General features: G+C 49.1%; 2 protein-coding genes across 2 annotated transcripts; both read left to right on the forward strand.

Annotated features, from left to right (window-relative positions):
• The first annotated feature begins 8828 nt into the window (after nucleotides 1-8828).
• On the forward strand, nucleotides 8829-12926 carry LOC310961550 (thrombomodulin-like). The gene has a single exon (XM_083933668.1). The coding sequence runs from the start codon at nucleotides 8872-8874 to the stop codon at nucleotides 10327-10329; it is 1458 nt and encodes a 485-aa protein (XP_083789794.1). The 5' UTR covers nucleotides 8829-8871; the 3' UTR covers nucleotides 10330-12926.
• Nucleotides 12927-14301: 1375 nt separating this feature from the next.
• LOC310962057 (thrombomodulin-like) lies at nucleotides 14302-16234 on the forward strand. The gene has a single exon (XM_083934405.1). The coding sequence runs from the start codon at nucleotides 14528-14530 to the stop codon at nucleotides 16190-16192; it is 1665 nt and encodes a 554-aa protein (XP_083790531.1). The 5' UTR covers nucleotides 14302-14527; the 3' UTR covers nucleotides 16193-16234.
• Nucleotides 16235-21292: the final 5058 nt, after the last annotated feature.

Raw genomic sequence — 21292 nt, forward strand, 5'->3', positions numbered from 1 at the left:
CCACTGTTAGCCACGTCCGACTGTTAGCGACTCTCTGAGATTTCTCCGTTAATAGTTGTTACACGGGAACTGTCTCGATGGCTGATTTGATGAATGTATTTGCTGAAAAAAGACCCTGAGATGATTTTACGCCGGAATTTCACTTGAAAGAAAACTAAAACATGGACGTTATTGTTGTAGTTTAGATCATGGACATCAGCTGAGGATACCTGTCGCTCCTGATTTGCAGACGTCCACTCGTGCCTTCAGGAGAACAAACAACTGGTCGAATGTTATCGCAGGTCTGTGTTGTGTTTTCATGAAGCCCAGAACAAAAGGTTTGTAAAGAGCCAGAAAACACGAACGTGTGTTCACCAGACAAGTGTGACATGAAAGGTGTGTGTGTGTGTGTGAGAGAGAGAGAGACAGAGAGAGAGAGAGAGAGAGAGAGAGAGAGAGAGAGAGAGAGAGAGAGAGAGAGAGAGAGAGAGAGAGAGAGAGAGAGAGAGAGAGACCCCCTTCCAAGGGTCCAGGGTGTTTGTTCTTGTTTCGGGGGTCACAGGAAGTTCAGAGTATTCCTGCAGCGTGCCGAGGCGGCCTCCTCAGGGGGGCACTCTTATTTACCACCGGAGTAGAGAGAACAAGCGAGGGGTGTTCCTGCCCCTCGCGCTCCGGGCGTCCATCTGTCAGCGGGCAGCGGCGCTCCAGGTGGGACTGGGGAGAGAGAGGAGAGGAGCTGAAGGAAACGCTGGTGTGACTGGGCTTTGTAAGGAGGCACATGGGAGCCGGAGTCTGTGGCGCTGCAAACACAATGAGATGGATTTCCCTTGCAATCAATCCGTCAAGACCAGCAGTTTTGGGAACACGCGCAAGAAACACAGAGCTACTGTCTGTTTATGGAGAGTTATGTCTGCAAAGAGACTACATTTAAGAGTTCCAGTGGCCCCGAGTGAGAATCCTGGAACATTCATGATTATTAATACAAAACAGAACGTGACAAAGAGGGGGAGATTCCTGTACTCGCCACTTTCCTATGCATGTTTTGATCCGTCTGCATTTATTTTCAGATCGTATTCATCTTCAGTTTGCTACAGTTTTACCTTTGCTTTGTGCAACATCTCAACACTCACTATCCCGGGTTTGTCAAGTAATGGTTTGATTTAAAGCGATCACACGACCATAGTTTGGTTTCATTCATTCATCTTCAGCCTCTTGTCCCTGTCGGGGTCGCGGGGAATGGAGCCAATCCCAGCTGACATCAGGCGTGAGGCGGGGTCCACCCTGGGCAGGACGCCAGTCTATCACAGGACACATAGAGACGAACAGAGACAGACAACCATTCACACCTACAGGTGATTTAGAGTCATCAATGAACCTAACACCTGCACGTCTTTGGACTGTGGGAGGAAACCGGAGAACCCGGAGAAAACCCACGCAGCCATCCGTGAGGAACTCGGAGTAGAGCTGCTGCTCCTTTACGTTGAAAGGAGCCAGTTGAGGTGGTTCAGGATCATCTGGTAAGGATGAACCCTGGGCGCCTCCCTAGGGAGGTGTTCCAGGCACGTCCAGCTGGGAGGAGGCCTCGGGGAAGACCCAGGACCAGGTGGAGAGATTAGATCTCCACACTGCCCTGGGAACGCCTCAGGATCCCCCAGTTAGAGCTGGTTAATGTGGCCCGGGAAAGGGAAGTTTGGGGTCCCCTGCTGGAGCTGCTGCCCCCGCGACTCGACCCCGGATAAGAGGCTGAAGATGAGATGAGATGAGACGTAAGAAAGACGAGTCAAACATTGGAAAATCTGAGTAGTGATGGACTAAAACATTTTCGTCACTAGAAACGTTCATTAAAAGACTGAAGCTGGGAAAGACGGAGCTCCGACTGCACGTAGTCCCATTCACAGGAGCAGAAAATGTACAAAGATACATAAAAACTGAAAACTGCAGTTCTCTGAGTGTCCACTGGGGGCCGGTTTCATAATAGAGCAGCTTCTCATTGACCCCCATGTTAAACAGCCTAAAATAACACGTACATTTTCATGACACCTCATTATTAAATACAATAATTGGTGCTATGTCCTACTTAAGACTTCAAGACTGCAGCTCAGAGCCTCTCCTGCTGTTCTCTGTTGTGTGAACGCTCGCTCGTCATGCTGGAGTAAAGTAAACTGCACAGGCAAATGGAGGAATGTGTCCTCTAGAGCTCCTACCCTGGTCCCATCGTTCCCTCCTTCCAACAGGAAATCACAGCGAGACGTTGGCGTTTATTGTGGGTTTTCCTGAAAAACAGTGGAGGGGCGTGTTCACACACACTGTAGATTTATTGGCACATGTCAACGTTCGCTGCGTTTCCTGCGATTGTGTTTCATGTCAAAAGGGAGCAGTGCGAGTAACCTAGGTGATTGAACACATTGTCCAACACCTTCTGTCAACATACAGCGGCACATTACACACACAGGGTAAATCAGAACGTTTGTGATGACGGATGCATACCAGCTTACAGACGTTACCTTGGGCTCTTCTCTCCTCCTGACCAAAGTTAAAGGATGATGTCAAAGAGCAATGGGCCCATTTTCCAAAAGAAATATCACAATTTTGGATTAATAAGTAATAAACACACGTGCAAGTTGAGCCAATACACAGTTAAAAGATATACATCAACGTAGTGTTCATGTAAAAATCACATCAATGGCAATAAATGACGATGACAGATCGACGCTGACACATTCATTTAAGTGTGGGCAACATGTGGGCAGGCCAACATGCCTCCATTTGAGCAAAACGTGCATCTGGACACCCTCTGAGTTTTGCTCAGGGGCGGCTGTGGCTATGGCAGCACTGCTTCTCATCTTCTCTTAGCCCCCGAGCAGCACTATGTCCCTGCCTTTATGGGGCTCTCAATTTGCCCTGGAACGCCCCACTACCCCAGACCTGGACCTTTAAAATCCCGTTCATCATTTGACTCATCTCCACAAAGCTGGACGCTCTAATTCAGCTGTGTCAAACTCAAATTAACAGTGGGCCAAATTTAAAAACTGGGACAAAGTTGCGGGCCAAACTCAATATCTCTCCAGATGTGTAATGTTGAGCCTTTTCAGTGCAGGTCCTTGTACTTTTCGTGGTGTTTCTTATGTTTTCTCTGCAGACAAGACAAGACTTTCTTTGGCCATTTTTGGGGAGGGATGGAATAAGTTTGTCCAAAGAGACTGGCAGCATGGATGCTCATGTGTGTGAACAGAAAAGTAGACGTGGATGTGCTTTATACTCGCGGGCCAGCTCTCATAGGACCTTGATATGATCTTGCGGGACAAATATAATTACACCGTGGGCCAGATTTGGCCCACGGGCCTGAGTTTGACACCCCTGCTCTAATTGCTCCTCAACACCCCAGTGACCCCTCCGATAAATCAAACAAACATTAAATTCTCTACAACAACATAAACCCCCTCCAGTCCAGTGATGTCAGCGATGACATCATCAACACCATAAAAAACCCCAGGAAATGCTCGACGGCCCCCCGTCCCAAACGTCCCTGCATGGTGGAGCAGACACAGGGACAAAGAAATGGTGAATGAAATAAACTATTTACTGTTCAAACCTGCAGCGTAATGAAATGAATTGAAACTAAACTATCGTTGTATCTCATCTCATCTTCAGCCTCTTATCCGGAGTCCCCCGCTGCATCATTTTTGTCTTTTGTTCCATGGTTCATGTTCCAAATACAGTCGATCTGGGATGAAAACACAGAGGTTAAAGAGGACAAAGTTGTGATACAGTTTGCATGTTTAACCTGAAGGCATTTCCTGCCATTGAGGTGGTGGATCTACCCCCCCCCCCCTCTGCCCCAACACAGGACATGATTTACACTGCCAATAGTGTCTCAGATGGCGAAACACGATATCCTCAGAGCAAGTTCCTCGCAGGTCAGCGAGGGTCGAGAGGGGAAGCGAGACGTCTCCCTGCCAGCGTTGCAAAAGCACGACCAGATGAGGCGGTTTGAAGAACAGCCAGAGTATTTCTGACAGCACTGTGAACACATGACTTTAGAAACATCACGCTGCTCCACGGCGCCGTGGGTGTTGTTAAGATTACAGCGGGCTCCAATGATCGGTGCTGGAATCTGAAACGTTTTCTTTTTTTGTTCGTTTGTAAACTTTATTTAAACCACAGACCGTATAAAAAACGGACGTAGCATCTCTGTCGGGGTCCGTTCTCTCAACTTGATCCAATCGTCCTCACCTACGGGAGTCTCCATCTTGTCTTTGACTCCGCCTCATTTTCTCTGACCAAAAAAGGGCATGTATGTGACGTTGGGGGGAGGGGCGTACGTCCATCTGGCTGACGTTTACCTCCGAGGAGAAGTGAGGGCCAGAGGCTAGCTGTCACTCAAGAGGCCACGCCCCTAATTATTCATCAACTTAAACCTCCAATAAAATAAAAACTAGCCCCTCCCCCTCAGTGTTGTCATGGAGATCTGATCTAAACACACAGACTAGAATGTTCTTTTGTCCTTAAACAGGTTTAATGATGCTGTGTAAACGGCCTGTTTAACATGGGGCTCAATGAGAAACTGCTCTGTTATGAAAGCTGCCCCTAGTGGACACTCGGAGAACTGACGCTGACGGAGCTTCCTGATTGGATCGAACAGGAAGGAAGCTGTGGGCGGGGCTTGGGGCAGCCAATTCACTAGATGAAACTCTTACAGATTGTATCTTTAAGTGCTTTAAATATTTAAAACTAAATCAAGTAAAGAAGTATTTATATTATTATGCATTTATAAACTGATGGATACGTATCCCCCACCCCACTTTCTAAGACTAATAGTCCAGAAATATGGTGCTTCTGTGGTTAATATGCTGTGTGTGTGTGTGTGTGTGTGTGTGTGTGTGTGTGTGTGCGCGTGTGTGTGTGCGTGTGTGTGTGTGTTTATATAAAAACCCACCACTCCCTGGAGGGGGTGTGTGGCGTACTAGGAAAGGTCATCTGGGTGGGCATGTTCTCCATTTCCACTGGTGCCACCCATGACAGCAACAGAGCTCAGTCAAGTCCTCACACACACACACACACACACACACACACACACACACACACACACACACACACACACACACACACACACACACACACACACGTGGAGCCTCCTTCTGCTTCTGCATCTGTACAGTAAGTGCAGATAGTGCTGACTCTTGTCCGTGTGTGTGTGTGTGTGTGTGTGTGTGTGTGTGTGTGTGTGTGTGTGTGTGTGTGTGTGTGTGTGTGTGTGTGTGTGTGTGAGGCTAATGAACCTCAGCTCTCCTTCCTTTGATCCTCCTCCAGGACGTGGAAACACCTCCCTGTTGCTCCTCTCTCACACTGTCTGTAGTCCTTATGTCGTTGACGCCCGCCCTGAGCTCACACTGAGACTTAGCTTCAGGTTAAAGGTCAGCTGAGTTGCAAACCCTTGCTTTTTTTGTGGAACACTAAAAAACACTAAAGGTGGATGTTGTACCACTGCTATCTGGCTGTTAAGACGTCACGTCACACCCTTTCAAAGTGTGATGAGTCCAATTTCCGGGTCCAAGCCTCGTGTTTCTCCATCGCCGCAGTGCCGTGTTCCCGTTGTTTGAGCAGATCTGAGTTTTTAAAAAACAACGTAACTGTCATTTTACCTCTTTCTAATCAATGAAAAAGATGTAAGGTTTATGATAGTTGTTCACATGTTCGGCCGTTCGGCCGTGTCTGTTTTGTTTCAACAGAGCATTTGGACCCAGAACTCTTATTTTGAAAGGGTGTGACGTCGCTTAACAGCGGGATAAGCTGCGATATCTTCCCCGGTTTCAGACTCGGGCTCTCCGTCACCTCAGAGGTCAGCGCTGTGAACACGGCTTATTATTGGCAGCGCACATGCACAGGTCAAAGTCCAGTTAATTTAAGGGCGCACTCCCACTGTCCATCCGTCCCGTGCCCCAGCACGTTTCAAGGCTAAAGTCTGGTTCCTTTGACCAGTGTGAGTGCAACCGTACCACGCCTGGGAGCGGCACGCTTGCCGTCCACAGTCCGTTTGGGAGAGGTGGGCTTTAGTAAAGCATGTTTGCACATGTACAAGCACGAGCGTGCGCACGTGTACGAGCACGAGGCCTACGGTGGTTCTGAGGTCATTTCCTGTGCGCCTGTTGGGACGTAGAAAAAAGAAGGAGGGACCATGCGCGGACATTTCAAACAATGGCGGTGAAAGGTTCACGTTGGTGTGATGCGGAGGTGGAGTGTTTACTGCAGATTTGGTCGATGAAAAGATTCAAAAACAGTCGACAAGACGCACAAAAACTCCGAGGTCTACGGAAAGATCTGGAAACAAAGCCACGCATCGCCATGACGTCATCAATGCGTGTGACGTGTTACGGCGTGATGACGTATAGGCAGCAAGAAGCATTCTCCGAGGCCCAGGTAGTGTGAGTACAAACGGGCCTGGAGGGGGGGACAAGGACCCTAAAGCACGGGGCGCGGGACGGAGGAACAGTGGGAGGGCGCCCTGAGGTAATGTGTTTCCTGTTGTTTCCTCTGACCCAGGACTGCAGATGAAAACCAGCCTTCTGACTAAATCTGGAATATTCACATAAATGTTTATTAATATGAAACTGTTCCCTGTCAAATAAAGTCTAAATAAATAAATAAAATCACAGTAAGTGCGTCAGGTTTCATGGTTACAGCTCACGTGCCTCTGCCTCACTGGAGCTCCGTCTCCACTGAGTCACTCTGCGTCACTCTGGGAGGGAACCCGTCGGACGTGACCGCGTGCCTGCGGAGCTACTCAACCACGACTCCACCTGGAAACTATAAGCAGCTCCAGGAGCGAGAACGCAGGTCTCAGTGATGCAGTTCGGTCCCGTTCTGTGGCTGTAGGAAACGTGTCCAGCCCTCTTGTTCTTCCTTCCTCTTCCTTCCAGTCACTTTCCCCCCTGAGGAGCGAGGAGGGCAGCGCTCTTCCTCCTCTGCAGCCGCACTCATCAGAGGGGAGACGTCGAACGCTTTAAAGGGTGACGACTGATTTAGATTGACCATAAGTCAGACAATCGTGGCTCCGCCTCATCGGTTATTATTGTAGCTCGAGGAAGTCTTGAATCCATGAGTCAGCGTGTCCTGGAAGGTCGTCTTTTTAGAAGGTTTGTGTTAATTGCATTGGAACTGGAGGATTCGTTAAAGTTAATCAAGAAAAATGACAGTTTCAGAGTTTCCACGTCACCGAAAAAAACCCTATTCTTCTCTGTCAGTTGAGGTGGTTCAGGATCGTCTGGTAAGGATGAACCCTGGGCGCCTCCCTAGGGAGGTGTTCCAGGCACGTCCAGCTGGGAGGAGGCCTCGGGGAAGACCCAGGACCAGGTGGAGAGATTAGATCTCCACACTGGCCTGGGAACGCCTCAGGATCCCCCAGTTAGAGCTGGTTAATGTGGCCCGGGAAAGGGAAGTTTGGGGTCCCCTGCTAAAGCTGCTGCCCCTGAGACTTGACGCTTATTTTAAACCAAAGCACAATGTTTTTCCTAAACTTGAAGTGAAATTAAGGCATAAAATCATCTTTTTCAGCAAATACACTCATCAAATAAGCCATCGAGACAAAATCCAGGTGAGTCGCTAACAGCCTGCCGTAGCTAACAATGATTAGCTCGGGGCAGCACGGTGAAGGCATTCAAAGGTCTTTTTTAACCACTAAAGCTGCTGAAAATAACAGCAAACCTCTGCAGCAGCATGAGAAGAGTCCCTACACACAAAACAAAGCAGCAACAGCGTAGTTAGTGAAGCCAGAGTTTATTAAAGAGTGTTTTGGCTCCTAGAGGACACTTTAGCACACGTTTTGGCTCCTAGAGGACACTTTAGCACATGTTTTAGCTCTTAGAGGACACTTTAGCACATGTTTTGGCTCCTAGAGGACACTTTAACAAACGTTTATGCTCCTAGAGGGCACTTTAGCACACGTTTATGCTCCTAGAGGGCACTTTAGCACATGTTTTGGCTCCTAGAGGACACTTTAGCACATGTTTATGCTCCTAGAGGGCACTTTAACACACATTTAGGCTCCTAGAGGACACTTTAACACACGTTTATGCTCCTAGAGGACACTTTAGCACACATTTATGCTCCTAGAGGACACTTTAACACACGTTTTAGCTCCTACACTTTAGCACATGTTTTGACTCTTAGAGGACACTTTAGCACATGTTTTAGCTCCTAGACGACACTTTAGCACACGTTTATGCTCCTAGAGGACACTTTAACACACGTTTATGCTCCTAGAGGGCACTTTAACACACGTTTAGGCTCCTAGAGGACACTTTAGCACACGTTTATGCTCCTAGAGGACACTTTAGCACACGTTTAGGCTCCTAGAGGACACTAACACACGTTTTGAAATATGTCAATAAAAATGAAGTGAATCAGTTCCCTTCTGGTGACGGACTAACTGTATGTGAGGACATGACAAAAAGGATGAAAGATTAATTCGTGTGTATTTGGCAGAGATCGTTGTTCCCATGAGACTTTAACAGGAACATCATCTAAAGGAGAGGGGAGAGGATTATGGGATATCCTTCATCCCCTTCTTATTGAAAGTTATGTGCGTGTTTGTGTGTGTGTGTGTGTGTGTGTGCGTGTGTGTATGTGTGTGTGTATGTGCGTGCGTGTGTGTGTGTGTGTGTGTGTGTGCCGTCTGTGAGATAAGGCGTTTGGACAGCAGGGGGGTTGAGCAATCAGACCGGGGCTTGAACCGCGGCCCTGAGCGGAACTTCCTTCCTCCCTGGACCAACACAAAGAAAAAAAAAAAACACACTTGGAGTCTTTTATAAACCGGAGCCATGTTCAGCCCTCAGTCTCTGGATCGGCTTCACACACACAACTTTGTCACCTGCAGCTCTTCCTAACACCGACACCATGAGTCCACCGACGCGCACGCTGCTGATCGTGAGCGTGTTCGTCCTCCGCGCGCTGGAGGAAACGGCCCGGGCTCAACGCGGATACTGCTCCGGGAATCAGTGTTTCGCGCTTTTCCAGGACCCCGAGGACTTCACGGGCGCACAGAGGAGCTGCAGAGACTCGGGCGGGCAGCTGTTGACATTCAGCCCGGAGCACGTACAGAGGTTACTGAGGAGCCCGTTCAGCGGGAGCGTGTGGCTGCGCGCTGCCGACGGGTCCGCGGAGGACGCTGCGGTAGGTCTCCCGGAGTGCCCCTCCATCTCCGCGTCGACGGGACGGAACTTCACGGTGTTGCGGGCCCCGTGCCACGTCACCCTGGACGGATTCCTGTGCCAGTACGCATCCGAGGAGCCGTGCGGGGGCTTGCAGGCGGCGGATGACGCACAGGTGAAGTACACCGCGCCTCTGGACTTCGAGTTGGACGATTCGGAAACGTTCCCGCAGGGGACCGTCGCCGTGGCGGGGAAGCTGGGCGGTAAATACCCGGACTCGAAGCATGTGTGTTTCTCCAGCAGTTGGATGAGAGCTCCCTGGAACTGTGAGGTGCTGCTGGGCGGCTGCGAGCACAACTGCAGCTCCGCGACACACACGTGCAGCTGCCCCGCGGGGAAAAGGCTCCATCCCAACAACGTCGCGTGCACTGACGGTCCGTGCGAGGACAACCCGTGCACAGGTGAGGGCGAGGAGTGCGAGGTCACCCCGGGGGGGTTCAACTGCGTGTGCAAAGACGGCTTCGTCAAGGAGGATGGAGCGTGCGTAAACGTTTCAATCTGCGAGAAGTGCGAGCACATGCTGTGCGACAAGGTCAGCGGGGTGTACGCGTGCCAGTGCCGGAAGGGGTTCAAGGTGTCAGGCCGTGACCCCACCAAGTGCGAGCTCGACTGCAGCGACAGCGACTGTCCAGCCAGGTGCGTCTGGAACAAAGACAAATACCAGTGTTTCTGCCCGAACGGCTACATCCAGGACGTGCGGAACAAGACGCCCTACTGCACCGACATCGACGAGTGCGACACCGAGTGGTGCGACCACAAGTGCCAAAACACCTTGGGTAGTTTCATGTGTTTGTGCGACGAAGGGTTCAAGTTGCACGACAACGGGTACGAGTGCGTGCCCAAGGATCCTGGCGAGGGATCGGGCTCCGTGCCTCCGGACCCCACACCGGCCAGAGCTCGCCCGGCCGCGGTGCCCTCTTACGTCAAGACGGGCAGCGTCCTGGGCATCGGCGTGTTCATGGCGCTGTGCGGGGCGCTGTTGTTTTTCCTGATCCGAAACGCGGTCAAGCGTTGCGGCAAATTCGAGCTCTCCTCCCTCAAACACCCGGACATCGATATTTTCAATCTGCAGCAGGTAACCACGGAGACGTACAAGAGGTTATCCTTCGACAGACAGTTTAAAGCGGACTCGCAGAGACTTTGATCCCGCCAACGAGGATGTGCGCTGCTCCTTTAAACCGTTTCCTCTCACACCGCCCCGTTTTCTCTCCTCAGAGATGTCCGACTCTCAGGACGGGACCGTCACCCACAGGCACTGTTGATGCACCGCTCTTTATTTCTCCATAGAGCTGCGATCGATCACACACTGTAAAATCTCAGATATGGGACTTTAAAAGACATGTTCATGCTTTTTAAATGTATAATAGAGTTTTATTGGAATCATAGTTATCAGTCTTTTTGCTGCGGATGTAGACATGAACGCTAAAGTGTCCTCTAGGAGCCAAAACATGTGCTAAAGAGCCCTCTAGGAGCCAAAACATGTGCTAAAGTGCCCTCTAGGAGCCAAAACATGTCCTAAAGTGTCCTCTAGGAGCCAAAACATGTGCTAAAGTGCCCTCTAGGAGCCAAAACATGTGCTAAAGTAACCTCTAGAAGCTAAACCATGTGCTAAAGTGCCCTCTAGGAGCCAAACTATGTGCTAAAGTAACCTCTAGGAGCCAAACCATGTGCTAAAGTAACCTCTAGGAGCCAAAACATGTCCTAAAGTGTCCTCTAGGAGCCAAAACATGTGCTAAAGTAACCTCTAGAAGCTAAACCATGTGCTAAAGTGCCCTCTAGGAGCCAAACCATGTGCTAAAGTAACCTCTAGGAGCCAAAACATGTCCTAAAGTGTCCTCTAGGAGCCAAAACATGTGCTAAAGAGCCCTCTAGGAGGCAAAACCTGTGCTAAAGTGTCTTCTAGGAGTCAGAACATGTGCTAAAGTGTCCTCTAGGAGCCAAAACATGTGCTAAAGTCTCCTCTAGGAGCCAAAACATGTGCTACAGCGTCCTCTAGGAGCCAAAACATGTGCTAAAGTAACCTCTAGGAGCCAAAACATGTGCTAAAGAGCCCTCTAGGAGGCAAAACCTGTGCTAAAGTGTCCTCTAGGAGCCAAAACATGTGTTAAAGTGCCCTCTAGGAGCCAAAACATGTGCTAAGGTGCCCTCCTCAGTCTGAGTAAAAACGCCCCTCACAATTAGGCCGTTTTCTGACGCTACATAGAACAAAAAGGTTCTGTTACAGGAGGAAAAGTCTCACAGTATTGGTACTAAAAAGTTACTGAGGTCGCTTTTTTCTAATTAGAGCCGTTTCCTCGAAAGCTTCACAAATCCAGCGACACAAAGGTTTTTGTTTTTTGGTGTTCTGTCCCGACAGAAGCAGCCGCACGTTGGATTCACTCTGTATCTGTCTGATTACACTGGACCGCGCCGTGGTTCTTTAACGTGCCTCGGTCTTTTAAAAAAGAAAGAAAGAAAGAGAGAAAGAAAGAAAGCATTACTGTACTTTATCATTCCCTTCAGGGGGGATTCACCTGTTCACTGTTGTTACACACACACACACGCACACACACAGGCCCTGAAACAGGACCTTCACACATGTACAGAGCAGAGAGGTGTCAGAGCGAGGGGGCCGCCCACGGAGAAGCGCCCCCAGCATTTGGGGGTTTGCTGCCTTGCTCAAGTGCACGTCAGCCGTGTCTCTTCAGCTAAGAGTTGGGGACTTTGGTTCCCAGGTTCGGCCCCTTTGCACGACTCACTTTGCATTGAAAATTATATTTTGCATTGAAATTTTCATTTTGCGTATCGCAATAATGAAACTTTACACAGATTGGTTTGAATATGTCATGTATTTGTGAATTAATCAGTTCAACGTGTTGGTAAAATAATACTTTATACGCTAAAAGAAGCCAGAGAAAGTTGTCTTTAGTCAAACGCACATTATTTGTGTCACACTGTGACGGATGTCGGCTCATGAGCTGCGTTACTGTGGTTAGTTTTGCATTTGCATGGATGACGTTTGATCCATAATTCACATCAACTGTAAAAAAAAAAGAGAGACTGAAACAGAAACTGATACTGTTTAAACACAGATTCTGTAAAATCACAGTCAATAACCACAGTAACTGACAGCATATTTAATGAAAATTGGACTGATTTTGACTTTAAAATGTGCTGTTTTTTAATAACATGTAATTCTGTGAGTTGGTTATTTACTGTTATGTCACGGTGTCCGTCTGGAAACTTTGCTGCCGGTCATTTTCCCGTTTTTTAACATATTTTTTACAGTGTATGTGTATTTTTGCAGTGGATAAGTATCTGCTTTGACGCAGAGGTTGCTGCAGGAAAGGCAGCACATGCATACACCTGTAAACTCCACAGTTCTCTTTGTTAATAACTTAGAAACATTGGTTTGCGTGTGTTAAGGCACCCCGGGGAAAAGGTCACATCCTGTTCCACCGTTAAAGGAACACGTCATAAAGGTCACAGATGAAACCGTCACAGTTCGGTTTGGTAACGTGCACCAGAACACGAGTAAAGTGACGTAATGACACACTTCTATTACTCTCTGATAGTCCTGTTCTGTACGATGCTCCCACTCACATTCACATGACGCTGGATGTCGCTGACTTTACTGTGTAACACTCGTGAACATGAATGTAAACCTGTGCTGCTAAAGTCACACACATGGAAACACACGTGCACGTGGTTCTCATACGCCCGGCCACTGTATCTCTGTATAACAGGCTTACTGCAATATTTCACTCTGCTGTTATTTTGTCACAAATAAAGTGATAAAGACAAGAGTTGGTGTGACGCTGGACTCAAAATATGTATCTTTAAAGTTAGATCCACTTTAATGTGCACTGGTGTGGGGGACGGGGTCTGGGGTCGGACGCTGCAAAGCATCAATGAGGACGTGGGGGCCTAAAGGACAGAGCAGCGCGTGAGTGTGGGGGGCCGGAGCAGACCTGCCGAGCACGCACTCACCTGTCCCCTGGATAAACCACCCTCGGAGGCCGGCCACTCATGGGGGGCCAGTCTGGGCTTAACTGACCACTCATGGGGGGCCAGTCTGGGCTCGACTGACCACTCATGGGGGGCCAGTCTGGGCTCGACTGACCACTCATGGGGGGCCAGTCTGGGCTCGACTGACCACTCATGGGGGGCCAGTCTGGGCTCCTCCGACCCCTCCTTGGGGAGGCAGGAGTGCGTGGCCCAGTACGACCTCTCTCTTCTTTAACCCATCTTATCTGGCTCCTGTTTATTTCAGATCCAAAGTGGTGATTCCCAGAGACACCCTGAAATAAATGTTAAATGTTCCCCGACTTTAAAGACGCCTCGGGTAAAAACCGGCTCAACTCACCCCGCTCTCCCCTACTGGTGCCGATGAGGGGGGTGTATTACTAGGATACAGAGGAGTGTAGCACCCTATAATGTCATCATTTCTTAAAAATATAATAAAATTTGTACTTAACTTGATGGAAAATGTATAAAACCCAGTAATGTTATAACTCCACATATGATGTAATAAAATATCCAGACTGATTTTGTAAAAACACTTTTGCTGATAATGCAAAAACATCAGCTGAAAACTTTGTCACCTGACAGTTAGACGTCAATTTGACCCTGAAAGTGCTATAATAACCATGTATGAGTGGATGTGGTGGCTTATGTCAGGTGTCATGTGATGTGAATGTAGGTTTTATGAACGCTTAAGTGCAAGTTTTGTCACATTTTCAGGAAAGTACATTAAGGGTGCAACAAGGAGGAAGCACCCTCCTATAAACACATGTTTGGCTGCTGAGTGGGACACACTGTGTAAACATGACACCGCTGTTTATATCTTTATCATATTTAATCAGGTGAAGCATCTTTGTCTGCTGAGCTCTTGTCTCAGATTAAATAAACATATTTGAATGTTTCTTATTCATCATGTGCAGAAAATGTATCAAACAAGTACAACTGTGTTAAAAAGTGGAATTATCACCCACCTAAAGTCTGACCACGAGACCAAACGACGTGTTCCCATTTAGTGTGCTGTGAGTGGAGCTGGGAGGGGCTTCTCCAAACAGGGGGCGTCGGGCAGAGCCCCCCCTTGCGTGCCCGCGGCCTCTCTACGTACGTGCGTAAAAGCCGTGCGTAAGTGGGGATGTGGTCCTCCGCGCCGAGGAGAAAGTCTTGGAAGGAGACAGTGAGCAGCAGAGCAGCGGGCTGATTAAGAGCGACTTCCTTCCTCCGCCGGGGCTCGAACATGGAGCTGGGGGGTTATAAACGCCAGCGAAGGCATTTCTCCAACAAACAAGGCAACAGGCTGCAGGAACACGCGAGGACTTAAAGGGACACCGCGACAGAGGATCAACATGAGGGATGTTACGGGACTCTTTGTCTTCACGCTGAGTGTTCTGATGGGCAGAGCCGGCGCGGTGGGGCCCAGCGGCGGGTACTGCATCGGTACCGAGTGCTTCGCTGTGTTCCGAGATCCCTGCGATTTCCCAACCGCGCAGAACCAATGCGAGGACAAAGGCGGACACTTAATGACGGTGCGCTCCACCGTGTCCCACGATACTCTTAATATCTTGCTGGGGAACTTCACGGAGCGGTTCTGGATCGGTTTGCACCGAACCTCCGCTTGTCCCGACGCTGCTGCCCAGCTGAGAGGGTTCCAGTGGGTGACGCAGGACCCGGAAAGCGACTTCGACAACTGGGCGCCGAGTTTCGACAGCAGCTGTTCTTCTCATCGCTGCGTCTCCGTTTCCCAGGAGGACGAGTTCAAATGGGTCCAGGAGCCGTGCCACGAACACGCGGCCGGGTTTCTCTGTGAGTACACCTTCACCGACCCCTGCAGCAGTCTGATGGCCGCAGAGGGCGAGTCCGTCACCTACAGGACCCCCCTGGAGTTTGGCGGCGAGGACATGCTGTCCGTGCCCCCCGGGAGCACCGCTACCCGGATGCCGGCTGAGACTAAGTACGTCTGCTTCTCCCAGCAGTGGCTGCAGGCTCCGTGGAACTGCGAGATCCAAGAAGGCGGCTGCGAGCACAGATGCGCCAAGGACCCCGACAACGCGCCCTCCTGCTACTGCCCGCCGGGACAAACCGTCAGCCCCGCGAATAAAGTCACCTGCGAGGTGGTGCCGGACGACCCGTGCCTGCCCCTGCGGTGCGCGCACGCCTGCTACAAGAACGGCACCTCCTACGCGTGCATGTGTGACCACGGCTTCAAGCTGGCGAAGGACGGCAGGTCGTGCGTGGACTTTAACGACTGCGGGGACGCGCGGCAGTGTCCCGGGGAGAACTTCGTGTGCGTCAACAACGTCGGCGGGTTCCAGTGCGTGTGCGTGGATGGATACAGGATGAGCGGAGGCCTGTGCGTGGACGTGGACGAGTGCGCGTCCGCTCCGTGTGAGCACTCGTGCACGAACACTCCCGGTAGCTACAAGTGCTCCTGTTACTCTGGATATAAAAAAGACCCGAAGGCCCCGAATAAGTGCAAACTCCACTGCGGGAGGGAGGAGTGCGTGGCCCAGTGCGACCCGAACAACCAGTTCCAGTGCTACTGCCCGGAGGGCTACATATCAGACGAGCGGGAGCAGCACACGGTGTGCATGGACATGAACGAGTGTGAGTTTTATTACTGTGATCAGGGGTGCACAAACACATTCGGCAGCTACGTGTGCTCGTGCACCCCGGGGTACACACTCGTGGAACAGTTCAGGTGCGTCAAAAACGAGGATGATGCGGACGCGGATGGAGAGGGCTCCGGCGAGGGCACCACCACCCCGAGCACCCCCGCAACATCAGCACCATCAGCATCATCCGCGCCGCGTCCTAAGCCGACGCGGCAGCCCTCGGCGGTGACGGTGGGCGGCCTGGTGGGGATCATCGTGTGCACCGTGCTGTTTATCGTGCTGCTGGTTTTCCTCACTCACCACCTGCTCAACGGCAGAGGGAAGACGGAGAGCACCGGGGAGGACAAGGCTCCCGAGGGCGAGGCGCACGGTTTGCGTCACATGACCAGTGACGCTTAAACGTGGAGAGGAAACAGCTGAACGTAGATGTGAAGGTCCCGTGGGTGCAGATCCGAGGGGGGGGGGGGGGGGGGGGCATGTTAAAGTGTGCTAAGTTGCCCTCTAGGAGCCAAAATGTGTGCTAAAGTGTCCTCTAGGACCCTAAATGTGTGCTAAAGTGTCCTCTAGGAGCCAAAATTTGTGCTAAAGTGCCCTCTAGGAGCCAAAGTGTGTATTAAAGTGTCCTCTAGGAACCAAAATGTGTGTTAAAGTGTCCTCTAGGAACCTAAACATGTGCTAAAGTGTCCTCTAGGAGCCAAATGATGTACTAAAGTAACCTCTAGGAGCCAAAACATGTGCTAAAGTGCCCTCTAGGAGCCAAAACATGTGCTAAAGTGCCCTCTAGGAGCCAAAATATGTGCTAAAGTGCCCTCTAGGAGCCAAAACATGTGCTAAAGTGTCCTCTAGAAGCCAAAACGTGTGCTAAAGTGTCCTCTAGGAGCCAAATGATGTACTAAAGTAACCTCTAGGAGCCAAAACATGTGCTAAAGTGCCCTCTAGGAGCCAAAACATGTGCTAAAGTGCCCTCTAGGAGCCAAAATATGTGCTAAAGTGCCCTCTAGGAGCCAAAACATGTGCTAAAGTGTCCTCTAGGAGCCAAAACATGTGCTAAAGTGCCCTCTAGGAGCCAAAATATGTGCTAAAGTGCCCTCTAGGAGCCTAAACATGTGCTAAAGTGCCCTCTAGGAGCCAAAACATGTGCTAAAGTGCCCTCTAGCAGCCAAAATGTGTGCTAAGGTGCCCTCTAGGAGCCAAAATGTGTGTGCTAAAGTGCCCTCTAGGAGCCACAATGTGTGTGCTAAAGTGCCCTCTAGCTTAAACTTGGGAGAGGAAACAGTTGAACATAGATGTAAAAGTCCCTTAGGTGCAGATCGGGGGGGGGGGGGGGGGGGGGGGCTGAAGTCGATGTTACTGGCATGAATTTGATGAGCGTCCATTATCACCATCATCATCATTATTGTCAGACATTCTTCACATTTAAGATTCACACCTAGAAGAAAAGATTGAAATGGTGGAAAACATAACGTTGGTCTCCTCCACTACAATGTAAACGTTTCAAATATGTTTATGAGGGAACAAACTCTTAACAGCTGACAGTTATGATCCTGGTTTTTTACACCAGGTGAGAAAAAAGTTAAGTGAATAGCAAGTGAACGAGCAGAGCCCCGCACCAACAAAGCACATGTACAACAGTGCGTCCCCTCCCAACCCCCCCTGGAGTGCATCATACTGAGAGACCACAGGTTGCCAGATTTGATCAAAGTCCCTCAACTTGTCCTTCAGAATAACTCCACAACAATGTAAATGAACGAGGAGTTTCTCACACAGACGCTGACTCAGCAGACTTTAAAAACACAAACAGGGATTCATATTTTCATATTCATCCATATCAGTGATGCAGAAAGTCGTCCCATACACTGGGGCTGAGTAGACTTTACATGAGACCCTTAAAATGATGATTTAACAATATAACAGTTCATAAAATGATGATTTATTAATATAACAGTTCAGAAAATGATGATTTACTAACAGTTGAGTAAACTGTTATATTAGTAAATCACTGCACAGTCAATGGTTCCATGTGCAGCACTTTTTGGATGATACGGCCTCAATGAAGCTGGCCAAAACATGTGCTAAAATGTCCTCTAGGAGCCAAAACGTGTGCTAAAGTGTCCTCTAGGAGCATAAACATGTGCTAAAGTGCCCTCTAGGAGCATAAACATGTGCTAAAGTGCCCTCTAGGAGCCAAAACGTGTGCTAAAGTGTCCTCTAGGAGCCAAAATGTGCTAAAATGTCCTCTAGGAGCCAAAACATGTGCTAAAGTGTACTCTAGGAGCCAAAACATGTACTAAAGTGTCCTCTAGGAGCCAAAACATGTGTTAAAGTGCCCTCTAGGGCACAAAATATGTACTAAAGTGTCCTCCAGGAGCCAAAACGTGTGCTAAAGTGTCCTCTAGGAGCCAAAACATGTGCTAAAGTGCACTTTAGGAGCCTAACATGTGCTACAGTGTCCCCTATGGAGCATGGTATGAGTTACATACGGGCAAAACAAACACTTATTGTGCCCCCTCCCTCACCCTGCCGTCGGATCTGCACCCTGGATGTTCTGGTTCTTGTTTTCCGTCTCTGCAGCTGAAGCACGACACGTGAATGTACGGTTCAAACCCCGGAAACAGCCTCACACACAGCTCTGGACACAGCACCATAAGGGACACGCGTGACACTATAAACTCACCAGACGACAGAAATATGATGCAAATAATCAATATTTCATGAGGACGGACGCTCACGGAGGACCGGTTCTGTTCACACACAGCAGAGACTCTGACTCATCACACCAGAGCTGCTTCTGATGCTTTGTGCTGGAACTTTATTCAGTTATAAAAATGTGAATGAAGAAAAACGTCTGTTTATTACTCTGTCAGCTGCCTCAGACACAGGCCGACACACACACACACACACACACACACACACACACACACACACACACACACACACACACACACACACACACCGCACACACACACACACACACACACACACACACACACACACACAAGCCCTGATAACTCTGTCAGCTGCCTCAGACACAGGCCGACTGCCCCACCCTGTGGAGAGAGAAGTGAATTACAGCTCGTCACACACACACACACACACACACACACACACACACACACACACACACACACACACACACACACACACACACACACACACAAACACACAAACACACACACACACACACACACACACACACATAAAAACGGAGTATCAACAATTATGATACTAATTTAATTCATTGTCATACTTTTTTTTTTTTTAACAATTTAGATAATTTGTCCAATAAACGTGTGAGACAGGAACAAATAACTTGATGTATTTGATCTTCATGAGACTCGACCTGACCAAGAAACAAACGTGACTCAGGACCAAATGACTTGAGTCACATGTCTGGTAACTAGTAGACTATAGCACTGGTGTGCACAGTGGGGGGTGGGATGGGGGCACCTCTTGGCCCAATTGTTGAAAACATGTGCTAAAGTGTCCTCTAGGAACCAAATTGTGTGCTAAAGTGCCCTCTAGGAACCAAAACATGTGCTAAAGTGTCCTCTAGGAGCCAAAACGTGTGCTAAAGTGTCCTCTAGGAGCCAAAACATGTGCTAAAGTGCCCTCTAGGAGCCAAAACATGTGTTAAAGTGTCCTCTAGGAGCCAAAACATGTGCTAAAGTGTCCTCTAGGAGCCACAACATGTGCTAAAGTGCCCTCTAGGAGCCAAAACATGTGCTAAAGTGTCCTCTAGGAGCCACACCATGTGCTAAAGTGCCCTCTAGGAGCCAAAACATGAACTAAGGTGTCCTCTAGGAGCCAAAACATGTGTTAAAGTGTCCTCTAGGAGCCAAAACACGAGCTAAAGTGCCCTCTAGGAACCAAATTGTGTGCTAAAGTGTCCTCTAGGAGCCAAAACACGAGCTAAAGTGCCCCCTAGGAACCAAATTGTGTGCTAAAGTGTCCTCTAGGAGTCACAACATGTGCTAAAGTGCCCTCTAGGAGCCAAAACATGTGCTAAAGTGCCCTCTAGGAACCAAATTTTGTGCTAAAGTGTCCTCTAGGAGCCACAACATGTGCTAATGTGCCCTCTAGGAGCCAAAACGCGAGCTAAAGTGCCCTCTAGGAACCAAATTGTGTGCTAAAGTGTCCTCTAGGAGCCAAAACATGTGCTAAAGTGCCCTCTAGGAGCCAAAACATGAACTAAGGTGTCCTCTAGGAGCCAAAACATGAACTAAGGTGTCCTCTAGGAGCCAAAACATGTGTTAAAGTGCCCTCTAGGAGCCAAAACATGAACTAAGGTGTCCTCTAGGAGCCAAAACATGAACTAAGGTGTCCTCTAGGACCCAAAACGTGTGCTAAAGTGCCCTCTAGGAGCCAAAACATGTGTTAAAGTGCCCTCTAGGAGCCAAAACATGTGCTAAGGTGCCCTCATTAGTTGCAAGAACATGTTATGTGTGCCCTTTTTTTCCTTCTCGCCCCTGCCCTTCAATAAGTCTGTGCAGCCCCTGGCAGTAACAGCAATAATAGCAGTTTATCTCAGTGGTGAGGTGAGTGAGCTGGAAGCGGCCCATAATATGAGGTTCACTGCAACAACCGGAGCAACGACATGAGGAGAGCGGACTTCGAAAGAGGAAAAGGAAATGTGGACATTTGGGAAATTGCGAAATGTTCGTGTTTGGTCTGAGGGTCTGCAGGTCTGCAGGGAGGAGGGAGCCCGCGGGACACCACCTGACCAGCACGCTCCACAGAACCAGAACCAGCACACAGGTGAGATCCACACCCCACCCTCACCGGAGAGCACCCTCAGAACCAGGGACGTGTGTGACGGATCCTGTTTGGGACCGTTTCACACCGGGCTGCCGGGTCGAGTTCACTGCAAACGGGAAACTCGCTGGAAAAGTGAAGCGGACGAAAGTTAGTGGAGTTTAAGAAGAAGAAGAAGAAGAATAAAGGGTTAAAGGCTTTTTACGGTCGCAGGTACGAACCCCGCTGCACCGCCTCATTAGGTGAACACAGTTTATTACACTTTATAACGTTTATAAATGTTTATTAAAACGTGGTAAAGTGTCCTCTAGGAGCCACAACATGACTGCGGTAAAGCCAGCCGCCACCTAGTTTCTGTTGCGTGTCTATTCCTGCACTTACGGTACGGGTGCCCGACTTGGCCAAAGTGGAAGGAAAAGCAGTTTTTTATACTCTGTGCAAATTTCCTGATTTTATAAGTTCATTAAAATGATTCTTGAGGAGGTTGAATCTGATTTATTATGAAACCATGCAGTAAAATGTTTTGATATTTTCCATAATGATATTCAGAGTCACTGTGAACAAGAAACTATTAAAAATATGTTCAAACCTCCGGTGGAATCATTTTAATATATTCTTTAAAATCAGGAAATTTGCACAGGGTAAGAGCAGTAATAGACACGCAACAGATACTAATAGGCGGCTGGCTTGACGGCAGTAAAACATGTGCTAAAGTGCCCTCTAGGAGCCAAAATGTGTGCTAAAGTG

Source organism: Echiichthys vipera, assembly GCF_963691815.1.
Source record: "Echiichthys vipera genome assembly, chromosome: 19".
In the NCBI taxonomy this organism is placed as follows: Eukaryota; Metazoa; Chordata; class Actinopteri; order Perciformes; family Trachinidae; genus Echiichthys; species Echiichthys vipera.